The sequence below is a fragment of the Gymnoscopelus microlampas genome (genome assembly GCF_963454915.1).
Source record: "Gymnoscopelus microlampas genome assembly, chromosome: 17".
In the NCBI taxonomy this organism is placed as follows: Eukaryota; Metazoa; Chordata; class Actinopteri; order Myctophiformes; family Myctophidae; genus Gymnoscopelus; species Gymnoscopelus microlampas.
In genome coordinates this window covers 40,607,881-40,625,068 of record NC_139954.1, presented here as the reverse complement: position 1 = coordinate 40,625,068, position 17,188 = coordinate 40,607,881, and the positions used below count along the sequence as shown (strand labels likewise).

The following is a 17,188-nucleotide window of genomic DNA, read 5'->3' as shown; positions in this document are numbered from 1 at the left end:
ACTCTTTCTTTACCATCTAAAACCAAACAGGATAGGCACATAGGCATATGCCTTAACTAAATAACCTATTCTATAGACTGTTCACTGAGAGTCTGCACCCGTCTATCCTCTGAAACTATTGACAGTAGAGCACACTCAGCTGGGGACTTCTGTCCCCTAGTATTTGGCTCATAAATAACCTGACGTGATCGCTCCGCTAATCTCTGAAAAGAAGAAACTACTATGTCCTTTCATGTTAGTCCAACTGCCAGTCTTTTGGCTGTTTATCATTTTTGTTCCAATCAGCCAATCACAAAGGGCATTAGGCGGAGCCATCCAACGACTGGGTGAAAGGTGTAACATAATTGCTATGGGGCTCTGTCTGTCGCTATAACATGATTGTTGTAATCAAATTGTATCAGACTCTGCTGGCTGCACACATCACCTCTAATCCCCGGTTGGCCTGAGACAATTGCCTTATACACCATTGATTTCATTCCCCCCCAGATTCGGCACAAACGTGAGGATGAATTCATTCTACTATTACAGTATACCACCGAAAATGTGGAAAATAACAGATCAACAAGCTCAGTGTGTCGTTGTGAGCTGGTAGATCTGCAATTTTCACTATTATTGTTTTGTTTTTGTTTGTTTTTTTATTCTGGAAAGTCTTTCAATTTTGGGGGGAAATATTTTACAACAACATTTTAATACAGTAAGGCATTAATATAAAAATGTACTTTGTTATGTACTTTTGAAAGCATGCACTTTTGCATACTTATGTATTTTTAAAAGCAGTACTTTAACTCAAGTACAAATTTGACTGAGCAACTTCCACGTGTAGTTGAGTAATATTTGACCACGAGTATCTATAATTCGACTCAAGTACTGGGGTTGAGTATTTTGACCACCAATGCAGGTGATCAAATTAGGGTTGCCAGGTTGAAAGGGGTTTAACAAATTACCTGAGTTAAAAACTAAATACACTTCTAGATTAGTTTCTGTTGATGAACAAGATGTCATTACATGAAACAAGAGCCAATTGTGATTCATTCGTTAATTATACTATTTTTATTTAAGAGTATATCATCTCTGTCGGGTGGAAACCTCATATGTCCAAAACTGTTACTTTTCAGGATTCAAATTCAAAAGCATAAAAAAAACACTCACAGTTAGAATATGGAGATATGAGGTTTCTGCCCGATGCAACAATATACTTGGCTATAACAACAGCTCAATGATGAAGCCTGGCCGGCCAGGAATGTTTTGTTGTTGGATTAAAAGAAATCTCAAATGAGAGATGACTGTGGCTGTGACCCTCGTTTTAATTAACTGAACAATTTAGGGAACACAAAGGCATGTAATAGAATCCCACACCTTTTACATATCTGATGAAAACACCTGCACATGCTGATTACGTGTCCTTATTAAAATGCTCATTCATTTCCAAGTGAATAGAATGCCGGATATGACCTTTAACAACCCAAACATTAACTGACGGATCAAAAAAATACAAATAAATACAAAAATGTCAATGGTAAAATAATTATGAAAGCGTCTACTGTAATAGGATTGTTGTGCTTCTGGTTCAGACACTTTGCCAATTCAGATTCAGAGGACATGGGGGGGGGGGGGGGGGGGGGTTGTTTTCGGAGACCCCTCAAGGACCCCCTGGCGGTCCCCGAACCCCCACATTGAGAACCAGAGCTCTTATCATCCATGGTTTGTTCTTGGAATCACTGCCTCCCGTCACCTCATCTATGGTGTGTGTGAGCTGGCTGTGGGCCTGTTATGAGGCGGTACAGAGTGCAAGACAAGCCAAACAAATCAAACTGGTCTCACACTAATCTCCCAGTGACAACAAACACACTGGGCTCTATCTTGCTCGCCGCCTTACCACTTATAACTTTTTTTACTTTTACTATTAAAATAGGGAAAATAGCCGATCTACATCGAAACGTTGTGAGCTTGTAGATCGGCTATTTGAACCTGCTGCTGTAGTTGCAACTGTACTTGTACTGCTGAGCGTCTATACCAAATGTCTTCGTCAAAATGTCCCCCCCCAGAATAGGGGTGCCATGGGGTTCAAGTGGTTGAAGAGTATTTAGAAAATAAATACTTCCCACTGTAATGTTCCAACCCATACACAGTGAGAAGGCTGCTGTATAATATCAGACAAGGGGGACGAGGGTAACACACACATCAGTGATGTAAAGTACATTTATTCAAGTACTGAACTTAACATTGAGGTGGTTTTAATTTACTTGATTATTTCCATTTTAAATACTTTATACTTCTACTCCACACCATCTCAGATGCAAATATTGCACTTTTTACTCCATCACTATTATTGTAAAACTTGAATTGCTAGTTACTTTGTAGATTTAGATTATTATTGCAAAACATTCATTAGCCAAGTAAGCCCTATTTTATACTATGGCTATTTTAAAAATAAGTTTAGATGAATTTGAGTACTTTTACTTTGGCACTGTATGTATATTTTGATGGCAATACTTGTGTCCCTTTTACTTACTTTAGTAAAATTTGGAATACAGGACTTACTTGTAACATATTTCATTTTCTATATCGTGGTATTGCTACACAAGTAAAAGAAAAACACATTCGAAGTATTTCTCCCACCACTGCACATGGCAGCTCAGATGCCCTCTGGCTAGGATCTATCCTGAAGCATCCTGTGTTTATCAGAAAGCTGGATAAGATTAGAAGAGACCAGTAACAGTGCAGGGTGGCTGGCCTGGTGTGTGTGTGTGGGGGGGGGGGGGGGGGGCAGTGTTCTCAGACAGGCTGTGGGACTGGAAGGTCGACTCATTCGCTTTGGTTCTGCTTCGGTGCCTTCTCCCAAAATACAGTATAGCTGCAACCGCCCCAACCAGCCTATTCCTGGGTGTGCTTACTTTGGCCTTTGGTTTCTACAGCATGGAGGACACATGCTATATGGTTGGTTCTCAAAGTCGAGTCCGGAGACTCCCAGGGGTCCTTGAGGGAGTTCCAGGAGGGTCCACAGCTAAATGATAGATAGTTAGGACCCAAATTGACCGTTATGGGTCTGTAACTCACAGAGTGTACACATGAAACCAAATGGACTCGTTAACATTGATTTTACAATATAAATTGGGGTCCCAGAGATATAAATGCCATTAAAAGGGGTCCTTGAAATCAAAATGGTTGAGAATCACTGCTAGAGCCGTAAACATCTTCTCTTATGGGGGTCGATGGCATATCTTTTTAAATGGGGGTCCGCGGGCTAATATGTGTCAATTTGGGGGTCCTTGACATGAAAAAGTGTGAGAACCACTGCTATATAGGACATTGGTTCTCAAAGTGGGGCCCGGAGACCCCCAGGGGTCCTGGGGGGGTACCAGGTAGATCTGCTATTTTTGAAAAATCTAGAGAATATTTTCTTTCTTTTTTTTTTAAGCTGACATTTTGACACAAATCTTCTCTTCTGGGGTCCTTGGCACGAAAACGTTTGAGAACCACTGCTATTAAGCGTGCCAACGCGTCGTCACCACGGGGGGCGTTGGCATTGGGCGTGGCTTTGGGCAATGTTAAATCAACCTGGTTTTTACCCCTCAAAGATGTCCGCCGCTACCAAAAGACACTTGTTGACGCCCCTTTCAGGAATTTTGGCACGCTCTATAGGAACTATGTGGTTCCCAAACTTTTTTCCCTTGCAGCCACTGACAAAAGCTGAGAGCCCTTAAGTCCTATAACACTTCTCATACGCCAAATAGCAAAAATAACATACACACTCACAACGTGTTGCAATGGGACATTGTGAGTTGTGATTATTTTTTAACAACATCACATGCCCAAAATAGGCATGCCAGGTTGAAAGCGGTCAAATGTTGTAAAACAAACTGTGCTTCACCATGATGTTGTGTGGGAGTTAGCAATGTTCAAGTTACAGGATATTCTTTTCTGAATGAAAAGTTGGACTGATATCGCATAGACTCTATTTGTGATATCACTCAACAGTAAACAAACCAACTTACAGTATAAGTGTAAGGGTATACTGCACATTTCTAAAGTTACAATTTAAGGAGATTTAAGACCTTTTTAATACCGCTAAAATACAAAATGAAATAAAAAATAAGACCATTATTGCGTCAAAGATAATCAACAAAAAAATGTCAAACATTTGACAAACAAAATTGTAAAATATTACCTAAGAAAGGCAAAATGTTTGAAAAGACCCAATCTACATGCTCACAACGCCTCGCAAGTCGCAACACGAGGCGTAGTGAACATGTAGATCTGCTATTTTTTACAATTTACGAGGCGTGGTTCATGTAGATTTGCAATTTTTACAATTAGCATCCGTGGAACCGAGTCAAACTAGTCAAACGCCTCAACTCCTCCTACAATTCCAAGTGCTTGTCAGGGTGAGGGGGTCCCAAGTTCAAATATGATTTGTTGGGGGGTCTCGGCCCGGAAAAGGTTGAGAACCACTGACATACAGAACTTGCACGCAGACAGTGGATGAAAGAAATGGGTCGTGACCCACTGTTTGGGAAACAGAGCTCTAAAGTAGTGGGCGTTGAGAGAAACCACAAAGCAACACCAGCGGGGTGTGTTGTGGGAAAACGTCTTCACAATTGAGGTGAAACAAACAAGCTTTTGGCTCCGAAAACATAATAGACGCCTAACACCCACCCACATACACACACGCAGCCTGCAAATGTGTACCGCAAGATTACTACGGCTGAGTTTATAGCGAGAAACAATCAGGTAATTCCTCTGATTTGTAGCATAAGACATAATCAATGGCGGAGCCGGGAGGCACGCTGCGACCGCAAACACAATTAATCATGGGCTGAGGGAGGCCCTCTGTGGTCCCAAATTATTACATGTTTTTGGTGAGCGGAGAGAACTGAGGAATTGTGCCATTGCGGTCTCGACTGCCATTTCAACACACACACACACACACACACACACACACACACACACGCACACACAGGAAGGAAGACCAACCAGGTCGTCACGCGTCCGTTGCTTTTCTACTGAATGAGGCAAATAAATCTATGAAAGGACATTACCGAGTGATGGCTGTTCTCTTGTTTCTCTCTCACACACACACACACGCACACACGCACATGCACACACGCGCACGCTCAAACACACACACACACACACACACACACACACACACACACAGAACTTTGACCTTGGAAATCCACTTAATTAACGTAGGTAGCACAGTATCATGCTTGCGTTAACATCAAAGCTTAACCCTACACCCAGTGGGAGTACATTTTCTCTGAACACCCAATACTCTTTAGACCTCAAAGCTACACTATGTAAATGTTATGCAATACAATGCTATTTTGATCTGTATGGTAGAGTATATATGTTAATCCAATATAACTAACCCTACGGGACACGTTTGTGTGTATTTGGTCTCCCTGCTCCGCCTCTATTGAGGTATTTAGATTCTGTGGTAGGCTAAGGACCACTACTGGTTGACGAGTGGTACTGCCTGAAGGTCATATAGATATTGAACTCCATTACAAAACAAAAGTGTATTTATAAAATGGTCTGATGAATCAGACAACAAAAGGTTCGCTGTGTTCCTGATGTTGTTCCTGTTTCAGTGCCGATATCGTCTCTGTCGGGTGGAAACCTCATATGTCCAAGACTGTTACTTTTCAGGATTCAAATTCAAAAGCATCGAAAGTAGCAGATCTGCAAGCTCAAAACGTGTCGCTTCGCGCCGCGTTTCGAGCTTGCAGATCTGCTACTTTTGAGCGACGCTGTAGTATGATCAAGTAGGGCGTTAGTTTACAAAAAAACATGGTTAGAATATGGAGATAAGCGGTTTGTGCCCGACAGCAACGATATTCTTAAACTAATTAATGAAGAATTCAAAACACTTTGCCCCTTCCACTGCTCAATTAAATTGGAAAAAAAGAAAACGCTCATTGAAACTAACAAAAAAGTCTCAGTATTCCGACAGTGTATATGGAAGAGCAGGACGTCCGTGTCCTGAATGTCTGAACCTCTCTCTCTCTCTCTCTCTCTCTCTCTCTCTCTCTCTCTGGGGGAAACTTACAGGGCCATGGCAGGTCAAAGAGTCATCGTCGGGTCGCTCACACTGGCCGTCGCACTCCACACACACTGAGGCGTTGGCGTACTCCCGGATGTCCCTGAGGGAGAGAGAGAAAGAAAGAGAGAGACTAAAGCTGAATTCCAATACTCAAAATTCCTGCTCCTCGTTTCCTCTGTCAACTGTCCTCCATCTTGTGGACTTCACATAACTTCTTTAAATACGTGGCCTAAATACCGCTATGTTGAGCTGACGTTATGTGATGTCTACACGATTGTCACATATTTCGGCAGGTCACCAATTTCACCGTAACACTGCCATGCTGGAGGACAGATGACGGCGGAAGCGAGGAGGCAGACATTTGAGTACAGGAATTAAGCTTAAAGAGAGAGAGAGAGAGAGAGAGAGAGAGAGAGAGAGAGAGAGAGAGAGAGAGAGAGAGAGAGAGAGAGACAGGGAGAGAAAGAGAGAGACAGCGAGAGACAGAGACAGAGACATCACCCCCCCCCCCCCCCAAACACACACACAAAAAAGAAGGGGGGGGGGTGATGGAGAGAGATAAAGTGAGAGACAAAGAGAGAGAAAGGATGAGTCAGACACAGAGAGAGAGATGGCAAGACAGGCGGAGCGAGGGATGGAGGGAAGTTGAGATGGATGGGAAGGGGGTGGGGGGGAGAGAGAGAGAGAGAGAGAGAGAGAGAGAGAGAGAGAGAGAGAGAGAGAGAGAGAGAGTCTAGAGAGAGAGAGAGAGAGAGAGCAAAACAATAATAATGTGAGAGATATTGTGAAATATACTGATACAGATGGTTCTGTGGTTTTGCGGCAATTCAGAGTCACTGGAGTCTTATAAGTCACAATGGATATACAGTACTATATCATTCCTGTCGGGCAAAAACACCCTACTTGATCACACAACAACGTCACACAAAAGTAGCAAAAGTAGCAGATCTACAAGCTTGAAGAAGCTTTGAGCTTGTAGATCTGCTACTTTTGCTACTTTCGTATTTGAATCGTGAAAAGTAACAGTTTTGGACGTATGAGGTTTTCACCCGATAGAGACGATATAGACTCCAAATCCAAACAAATCTATGCTTCATTCCCCAATAAACACACAGTTCAGTGACTTACAAATGCTTGAGTTTGTTAACATGGGTCAAACATTTCCAATCTAAAAACAACAACTAGAACTTATACCTCTTTACTTGTCTTTATTTGTTTTTATGACAATTATTGTATTATGTATGATTTGATGATTGTTGATACAGTATGTATGATATATTCCGTCAACACTTTTCAATGGAACCAGGCAGAACGACAGTGAAACAAGGCAACCTAGAGGTGTGCATTGCGAAGCGTCAGCTTCACAACTGGACAAATCTACTACTGACAGAGTGACGTACAGACAGACAGAGAGACAGTTTTGTGTCGTTCCGTGGCAAAAAAAAGAATAATCTTGGATTTAACCCATTAAATCCGGGAACGTGTCATTTTAGATTTCTTTGGCTATTCAAAAATAGTAGATATGCTATGAGCTTGTAGATATGCTATTTTTGAAATAATCGTCAACATTTGTTTGTCCCTGGAACAAAATATTTTACAAATGATTTTCATGATTTTTCAATAATAAAGCAGATCTACAAGCTCATAGCGCGGGCCGCGCTATGAGCTTGTAGATCTGCTATTTTTGAATAGCCAAAAATAAATCTAAAACGACAGAGATGCGTTCCCGGATTGAATGGGTTAAGGGGCAAAGCGGACATCCAATCTGTGCAGTCAGAGAGATTCCCTTCTCTCACAACATCCTCAGCAAGGCGATGTCTCTTTCTGAAACCATCTCAACAGGCCACTTAACCCAGACCTGCACACCTGTTGGCTTTTTTTCCCCCCGTTTTGTTTTTCCATTCTCACCAACAGTCTGCACCTGTGTTTGCTCAATCGATTAAATAAGAAACCATTCAACAGCTTGGAGGCCATCTCCGGAGCAGAGGAGGCGTGAGAGAGTGAGAGAGAGAGAGAGAGGGAGGGAGACAGACAGAGGGAGAGAGAGAGTGAGAGAGTTGGCGGATAGATTTGTGTCTTCCAATTCACTGAGCCTGTGCAGAACATGACACTGCACAGACACTGTTTGTGCTGCGTTCACACGGGCACATACAAAGTTACACAGATACACAGCATATTTGTTGCTCTGTCGCTTTGTATTTGTGTTGCTCAACACGGTCGTTGACGCCATCCTCCATAGCTACAGTTGTAGTTTAGTATCTTTGTATCTGGAAGTTGAACCCAGCTCAACTTCAATGTGTAGCTTTGTAGCTTTTGTAGCAGCTACAAACGTCGGATGTTGCTTTGTATCTTCATGTCGCTGGCTTCCTTTGAAAATGAATGGTAGCATGTATCTTTGTATCTGCCCGTGTGAACACAGCATTACAATGGCTGTAACCACATTGGAGGCGTCAAGTGGGCATAGTAGACGAGCGGTGAACAGCAGGGCTTTCTATTGTGACGGGGCCTTTACGGGTGCAATTTTTGCTGTGAGCTTGTAGATCTGCTAGTTTGCTTCTCGTATTATGACGTGACCAGAATAGGGACGCAAACAGGGTTCATGCGGTTAAGATGTGCCAGGCAGGCATACTGTATGTATACATGTATGCGTGTGCACACAAACGAACGCACGCACGCGCATACACACACACACACACACACGCACACACACACACACACACACACACACACACACACACACACACAGTGTCTCCATTTCCTCCCATTACCCCCGCGAGCCTCACAGCTAATTATACGGTCGTTGTAATATTGATATTGTCACTACGGGGTGGGTCGACCCTAAAATAAAACGCAGTGTAGAACTGGGAGCGGTTCCCAATGCTTTTTCAAAAATCTATTAACTCCAGCTCTCTGCTGTTGTGTGTCCCCTTATCCCGGCAATATAGACTCATAATAATTCACCACCCGCCGTGCCGAGCGGCCCTGGAAAGTCATTCAACATGACCAGGCTGAGGCTGGCACTCTGCCTTTGTCACCGTAGGGGGACACGGGGACCAAGGCCCTCTAGGACAGTTCAGGAATGACAAGTGTGCCCGGGTTCTCTCTCTCTCTCTGTCTAATAGAAAAGCGTATCGTCGCTGTCGGGCAAAAACCTCTTATCTCCATAGTTTTAACTTTTTGTGTTGGGGTCCCTGGAACAAAATATTTTACAAATGTCTGCTTAAAAAAATATATATATTCAAAGATTTGCACACATTTTCACGATTTTTCAAGAATAGCAGACATATGAGCTTGCATATCTGCTATTTTTGAATAGCCAAAAGACATCTAAAATGACAGAGATGCGTTCCCGCATTTAATGGGTTAATGCCCTACGATCATACTACAGCGTCACACGAAAACATAAAAAGTAGCAGATCTACAAGCTCGAAACGAAAAGTAATTGATTTGGACATATGAGGTTTCCACCCGACATAGACGATAGTGTCGTCACTTCCCTGCGGGGGCACTAAAATCTAATTAGGATTAATTATGCTTTTATCTGGCTGGTATAAAAAGCTGCTGGGTAGCAGGGGAGGAGTGGCTTTGTCCGGCTGAATGCGGGGCTTATATGGGGGGACTCTAGAGATCCCATGGCATGCAGAAGGATGCAGGGCCCTTTTTACTTGACTATCTCTCCAGTTTCCATGTCTTTCAGACTTTTTCCACATGGCTGTCTATCTCTAGCCTGACACGCAGCCTGAATTTTTCATTATTCAGTCTGAAAGCCCTCTCAGTGCAGCAGTTTTCTAGGCTCAATAGGCTCAACGCACAGCAGCCATGAAGAAATTGGGCCTCTTCCTTCCTCACTTCCTTCACAGGTGTTACCAATGATACTAATGAAGGCTCTGTTCCATTCTGGTCAAAAAGAGTCAGTGTGCTGATATTGTGATATGTTGGCTCACTGGAAACACTCTGCTACACCAGTGGGTCTCAAAGTGTGGTCCAAGGACCCTCATGGTTCCTTGAGGGGGTTCCAATTCCAAATGAACCCTTACGGGTGTGTAACTCTGAGAGGGTCCATTTGGTTCCATTTGTACACTCACAGAGTTATGAGGGTCTCTGAAATTAAAAGGTTTGAGAACCACTGTGCTACACTAAATGGAACAGAGCCTTCATTAGTATCATTGGTAACACCTGTGAAGGAAGTAAGTATTTCTGTCCAATATATAGAGCCATTTGGTTCATACTGGATTATTCCGATTGGGCCGGGCCGCCGGTTAGATTTTCAACCAAGAAAACACTGCCTTTCTACAGCGTCACCAGACCCTGAATGCGAGGCTATAGCGATTCAGGGACTGGAGCCAGGTTTAGTCTATCTCTCTTGTCTTGCTCGTTTTGCTCTCTCTCTCTCTCTCTCTCTCTCTCTCCTCTCTCGCCCTATTAGGGTGAGAAAGGTTGGAGCGTGATAAACATTCATGCTCTCTCCCTGGACGCAAGGCCATACAGATTATCATTAGCAGGTTTTTTTTCTTTTTCTTTTTACAATATTATGCAAAGCAGGCGCTCGCTGATGCATTGCATACTTATTTTTGGGAACGTGCCACACAGACAAAACCTTGAATATCCTTTTAGCGGACACAAAAAAAAAGGCAGGCAGACCTGGGCTAACAAATAATTAGCAGCGGCTTTATAAAAATAAGGATACCTCAATGGTCCACTTTTATTCATCTTGCTAGACAGTCCCCGTGAAAGCATTTTAGAGGTAAAAGTAAATTACACCTTCTTTCTGCAAATATTTGCCGTGAGCCATTATTATATCCTGGGTTTCCAGAGATCCAGAATCGTGCACAATAGATAGAATAACATCCATAGATCAGCGGATCTCGACTGGTTTCCATTCGGACACAAGTTCCGTTTTGACACTAAAGTTAGGACCCATTATATCGTCTCTGTCGGGTGGAAACCTCATCCTATCTTCTATTAAAGTTATCTTAAGGGAGGACCATATAAGGAGTTCCCAATGCAGCTATGCCCAAGTATGGAGTGTGTTGTCTAACCTCAATGTGTCGTCATGGCATCAGGCACAAACAAATCACTCAGCTCCAAATATGGGCACAAAAGGGGGCGTGCCCTGCATATATGAGCTCATACTGATCACATCAGGGATCATGTGGGCATAAAAGGGACGAGGACTGACAGATACACATACTGTACGCTATCTCCATATATGGCCATATCAGCATGCCCATATATGAGCATATACTGATGACATCAGGGATCTCCATATATGAGCATAAAAGGGCCAAGGAGTCGAAGTGGCGGTGCAACGTACAGTAGGCGTGAGGGCAGCATAGTATGTCCAAAACTGTTACTTTACAAGCTCAAAAGAGTTTTGATGTTTTTGTGTGACGCTGTGTTTGAATATGGAGATATTCGAATATTCTCTGCAGCCCTGACTTTCTCATAATTCCCGGCAGACCGGCTGAGAACCATTGTTATTAACACAAGAATAACCATGCCAGATATTGTACAGTATACAGTATTATACTACAGGCATTGTTGGGGAGAGTGGCCAGTAGTGATGCACAGGTCCACCCAAACCCATGGCGCCAGGCGCGTTCGGGTAAGAGCTTCAAACTCAGTTATAACAGCATCAGGTTTGGGTCGTTGATGAACACATATTTTTCCGGGTCTGGTGGGTCTCTCATAATGGCTTGGGTAAAAAAAAAAAAGACCTGCGCATCACTAGCAGCGGGGTGAGGGGTATAGGTCAGTGGTTCTCAAAGTGGGGTCTGGGGACCCCCAGGGGTCCTTGGACGGGTTCCAGGGGGTCCCCAGCTAGTCCCCCATCAGTTTATCCACTTAACCACTTTATCCACTAACTCAAATCTATACTTCGGATATTCAAAAATAGACGATCTATAAGCTCACACGTTGCATGTGAGCTGGTACATCTGCTATTTTTGAAAAAAAGGATTTGAAAAAGTTGGAATAATTTAGGAGACAATTCTAGGGGACCCACCCTGGCACAAAATATTTTTCAGATGGGGGTCCGCAGCCTAATAAAGATCAACTTGGGGGGGTCCCTTGACATGAAAATGTTTGAGAACCACTGGGAGTAGGTAAGTGCATCGCAGGGATGTCAGTCAGTCAGTCAGTCAGTCAGTGTGTCGGTGGTGCTGGGCGTGCAGGTGGACAGGTAGGCAGGGCGTGGCCCCGTGCGCAAGCAGTGACTGTGACACGCAGTGACACGCCTAGCCCCCCTGCCCTCTCAATGTGGCGTCCGTCCGTCAAGGGTCCTCAAGGGTTCGTAGTATCCTTCAACAGTTCTCTGAGGCGCTGGCTGCAGGTTGTCCTCCATCAGAGAAGATGCAGTGGCAACACAGAGAGAAGGCCTAGAGCACAATCACTCACGTGGGAGTATATATACCGTCAGTGGTGGACAGACAGTAACATTTACTTGAGTACTGTACTTCAGTACGTCTTTTTGAGTATTTGTACCTTGAGTTTTTTTTTTCTTTTTTGGATACTTATGACTTTAACTGCACTACATTTCAAAGACAATTATTGTAGTTTTGACTCCACTACGAATGCACCTCTTGGACAGGGGTCTTCAACAGGGGGTCCGCCAAATCTTTGTGTGATAGGATTTAGTTTTTTTACATTAACCACTTGAACCCTAGAATTCCTTTTCTGAGGGGAACATTAGCCGAAAATAGCAGATCTACAAGCTCTCAACGCCTCGCAGCGCGAGGCGTTGAGAGCTTGTAGATCAGCTATTTTTGAGAAAGAGGCTATTGGTGAGGGGAAAAAAGAGCAGACTAAGTAAAAAAAAAACGTTACATTTCATACAATATAGAGGGGGTCCCTGCTTCATCTCTTTCTCAGCTAGGGGGTCCTTGGCCTGAAAACGTTGAAGACCCCTGTCTTAGGATATAGTGAAAATAGCGGATCTACAGTACAAGCTCACAACGTGTCGCAATGCGACACGGTGCCACTTTGCGCGCGAGCATGTGCATCTGTGTGCGTGTGCGTGTGTGTGTGTGTGTGTGTGTGTTTGTATGTGTGCACATGTGTGCAAAGGGTATTACTATCCCTGTGGGGACCAAAAGTCCCCACAGGGATAGTAAAACCTGAAAAACCTGACTTTATGGGGGCATTTTTTAGGTCCCCTTGATGGGAGGGGGTCATTTCTGTGGCTAAAGCAGGACCGACACTAGAGGATAATTTGCCCGATTTTGGGTCCTCCCGACCGTCGATTCGCGGGGAAGTTCGGGATTCTAGTGCTTTAACAGGGGGTCCGGGACCTCTAGGCTAGGGGTTCTCAGAGTTGCTACAGCGTCGCCACCAAATGTGCGAGGGACCCTTTTGTGCCAGGGACCCCCATAAAAGATTTGTGTTGTCATAAAAATACACAACATTTTCCCATTGTTCTAGATTTTTCAAAAATAGGGTTAAAGTAATTAACATGTCATGGGGGGATGGGGTCCATTTGGTTACACTCAGAGTTCCAATAGATAAATGAGCACCGTGGATTTTGCTATGCTGGCTGTCACCTTCCAGATGATCACATACACACACAAAAAAAACTCAACATGTATGCACGCAGGCACATACACAAACACACACACACACACACACACACACACACACACACACACACACACACACACACACACACACACACACACACACACACACACACACACACACACACACACACACACACACACACAGACATTATACTGCTGCCATATCGCACACAGAGCTGTGATTGTCTAGACTCCTTGATAACAGCAGATCGACAAGGCGGGGGGAGTACATCTAATGAAATCAACCCGAACGAGGATAAGAAGGGAAAGGTAAATATTGTCATTGAAAACTTTTTTTTTTTTACAAAAAAAAAAAAAATCTATGCCCAGCCACATTGGAAGCCCCCCCAAGGAAGGGGTGTTTTTAATTACTTTTTATCCTTTTAGAAATATATGTTATTTTTTATGACCCATGGGCACCTGTGGAGTTGGTTGTTTTTCTTAGATGATTCATTAAGGGAAAGTACTGTGCTGCTTAGAAAAAAGAAAATACAGTAGATGAATGAGAGAGAGAGAGAGAGCGGGGGGGGGGGGGGCATCGGAGTGCTGGAGTTATTGGCAGGGTTTTTCATTAATATCTTTCATTTTAATGTTGTTTTTAATTACTGTTATTATTTTTCATTTATTTGGTGCACCTAAAAGTGGGGTTATTTCTTGCTCTCCCTTTGTCTTCTGTAATGTTGGCCTGTAATGTTGCACTTTTTGAGTGCAAATATTTCGCAATACTGTATCTGTGTTGTTCTGTGGAAGTACTGAGGAATGCCTTGGTGTATGAAAAGTGCAATACAAATAAAGCTGCCATGCCTTGCCTTTCACTGTGATTGTACCAACACCATTATCAACAGGAAAGTAGGAATATCATTTGTATTTTCTTTGTGTTTTAAACTAGCGCATTTCAACGTTGTTACGTTACTGTACAGATTATTATGAATCCATTATATCTGTTTATCCATTAAAGCAGTTGTCCCCTAGCATCATGTTATATTTTACAACATGACGGCTTGCAATATATCCCTCCATCTGCCTGTCCATCCATCACACCAGCTGTGTGTGTGTGTGTGTGTGTGTGTGTGTGTGTGTGTGTGTGTGTGTGTGTGTGTGTGTGTGTGTGTGTGTGTGTGTGTGTGTGTGTGTGTGTGTGTGTGTGATTTAGAGGTTAGGTTTAGGGGTTGTTGGGGGTTTAGAGTTTTCCCTATGTTAGCTGTGTGGCAATGTACACCGACAAATGGATGATCTACAAGCTTGTACATCTGCTATTTTCCGGCATTTTTTTGGAGGCTATTTTCTGATATTTTCAATGCCGTCCTAAAAATGTTTGGTCCCCGCAAGTATAGCAATACAAACGTGTGTGTCACTCACCCTTCATACAGGTTACAGGTGTCCACGCAGATGCGTCCGCGGCTGAAATATCGGCAGGAGAGACACTGGTCTGGACCGGGACCCCAGCACCCTGCGTCTGAACACAGCATATCACACACCATGCGCTCCACGGCTGCTCACACACACGCACACGCACACACACACACACACACACACACACACACACACAGTCAGCCAAGTGTATAAGAGTGGTGTGTATGAGGGGAGAAGAGTAGAAGATGAAGATGACCACCTCAATAATGCAAACACTGGCTCATTAATGGAGAGAATACACACACACACACACACGCACACGCACACGCGCACACACACACACACACACACACACACACACACACACACACACACACACACACACACGTAACACATGGGATTAAAATTATATCATGCATTCATACATGCATGCATTTCTGAAATACATAAAAATATGATCTAAATATATTTGCATATAATTAAAATATTAATGACCCATGCTCTGTCAGTCTACAGTACACCAAAAAAAAAAATGGGGGAAAAAAAACTGCTTCACCTCAAGTTCATTGACCGGTCAGTCAGTCAGTTTGTCTTTGAATGGACTATATCCTATCTATCTATCTATCTATCTATCTATCTATCTATCTATCAGAGACATGCCTTGTCAAATGCTAACGTGCTATTGTTGTTGTTGTTAGGTGGAAACCTTGTATGTCCAAATCTGTTACTTTTCAAAAAAAGCTGCAACGCGCTGTGAGCTTGTAGATTGTCTATTTTTGCTACTTTCATGCGACACTGTTGTATGGCAAAGTAGGACATACATTTTTATATGACGATACAAGGTTTCTGCTGGACAGCAACATGCTAGGAGGCTTTTACGACCTCACCTGCATACCAGCTCATAAACGCACAGAACTGTGGGCGGCTGACTCCTATATAAACACTTTTTTTCTTCTAAAGAGACAGCTGGCTGTTGAGCTGCCTTTGCATTTAGTTATTTATACGTTTATTTGGATTATTTATTAATGAACACCACACATAAAATGCCGTGTAAATACACCAGATTTAGCAAGAATGCTAATTTCCATCCGTAGTCCCCATACAGAAACCAAGCAACATTACAAAAAAGAGCACGTATAAACATTACTAGAAGGGTACAAAGAGAAGAGAAAAAACAGTAAAAAACTACAGTAACAGTAAAAAAAATAAACAGTATTTGATACAGTAGACAGTAGGTATTGTGTAGGAGAGAAACGGGAGAGACAATAGGCTGGGTAATTAACCGAAAATATTATAGAAAGAAAACGTGACGTCTGAACTTATTTGAATGAATAAAATGTTATTTCAACCAATCCTGTATGGTAGAGTATGTTATCCTGTATGGTCGGTATATTAATACAATATAACTAGCAGCGGTGCAGTGGTTGGATATGATCTCCCAAACTAAGTTGAGTAAGTAAGAAAAAAATGTGGCGAGAGGGAGAGAGAGATGGGGGGGGGGGGGGGGGGTTTGGGGGGGTTATGGCGTGTGGTGTGGCTAATGATGTGGCTAAAAAGAAAATCTGTAATCTGTACATTGAAACTATACACACTTGGATGCCACATCAACAATGACCTGGCATCTGTCTACATAACATGCTATCTAAGTTGCATTTTAGTTTAGGCAGTTTGTGTGTTTGTGTGCGTGCTTGCGTGTAATACAGCTTTGTATATACTTGTGAGGTCATCAACAGTTTAAGATGGCGATTTCACGAAAGCCATGTTTAACAAATTTGGGGAATTTTAGCCGTCTCAGGAAAATGGTCCTCACAACGTCTATTTCTCAATTTCTACTATACTTGTGCATTTACATTTGGTCCTCACAAGTATAGTAATACAAACACCCACACACACACCCACACACACACAGACCCACCGCAGAGCTGGGGTTAGAGATTTGGTGGAGCTAGGTTGAGGAGACAGCTGTGTTGCCTCATTACAATACTGCTGAGCCAACAGTGACGAGGCACTGGAGAGGAGAGGGGGCTCGGCAGCACCTGCAGCTGCCACGCACACTTAATGATGGGTATAATGCAGGCGCAAGGAAGGGGAACGACAACAAAATCCAACCCCCGAAAACTTCATCATCCCCTAACTGGAGACTTGCATGCAGACAGACAGGCCGGCTTGCTATCTCACTCTCGGGGAATTCTTTCTTCCTTCGTGCAGCCAGGGT

At 43.2% G+C, this 17,188-nt stretch overlaps 1 protein-coding gene across 3 annotated transcripts in view; it reads right to left on the bottom strand.

Annotated features, from left to right (window-relative positions):
- The window catches only part of erbb4b (erb-b2 receptor tyrosine kinase 4b), a 623,270-nt gene that overhangs the window by 163,990 nt on the left and 442,092 nt on the right, over positions 1 to 17,188 (bottom strand). For all 3 annotated transcript variants that reach the window (XR_014602804.1, XM_084085440.1, XM_084085441.1), the window contains exons 13-14: positions 14,980 to 15,112; positions 6,053 to 6,146 (exon numbers count right to left, since the gene is read on the bottom strand). Coding sequence is in view for 2 of the 3 variants with exons in the window: in XM_084085440.1 (XP_083941566.1) it covers positions 6,053 to 6,146; positions 14,980 to 15,112 (227 nt within the window). In the remaining variant the exon portion in view is untranslated. The remainder of the gene's footprint in view (positions 1 to 6,052; positions 6,147 to 14,979; positions 15,113 to 17,188) is intronic.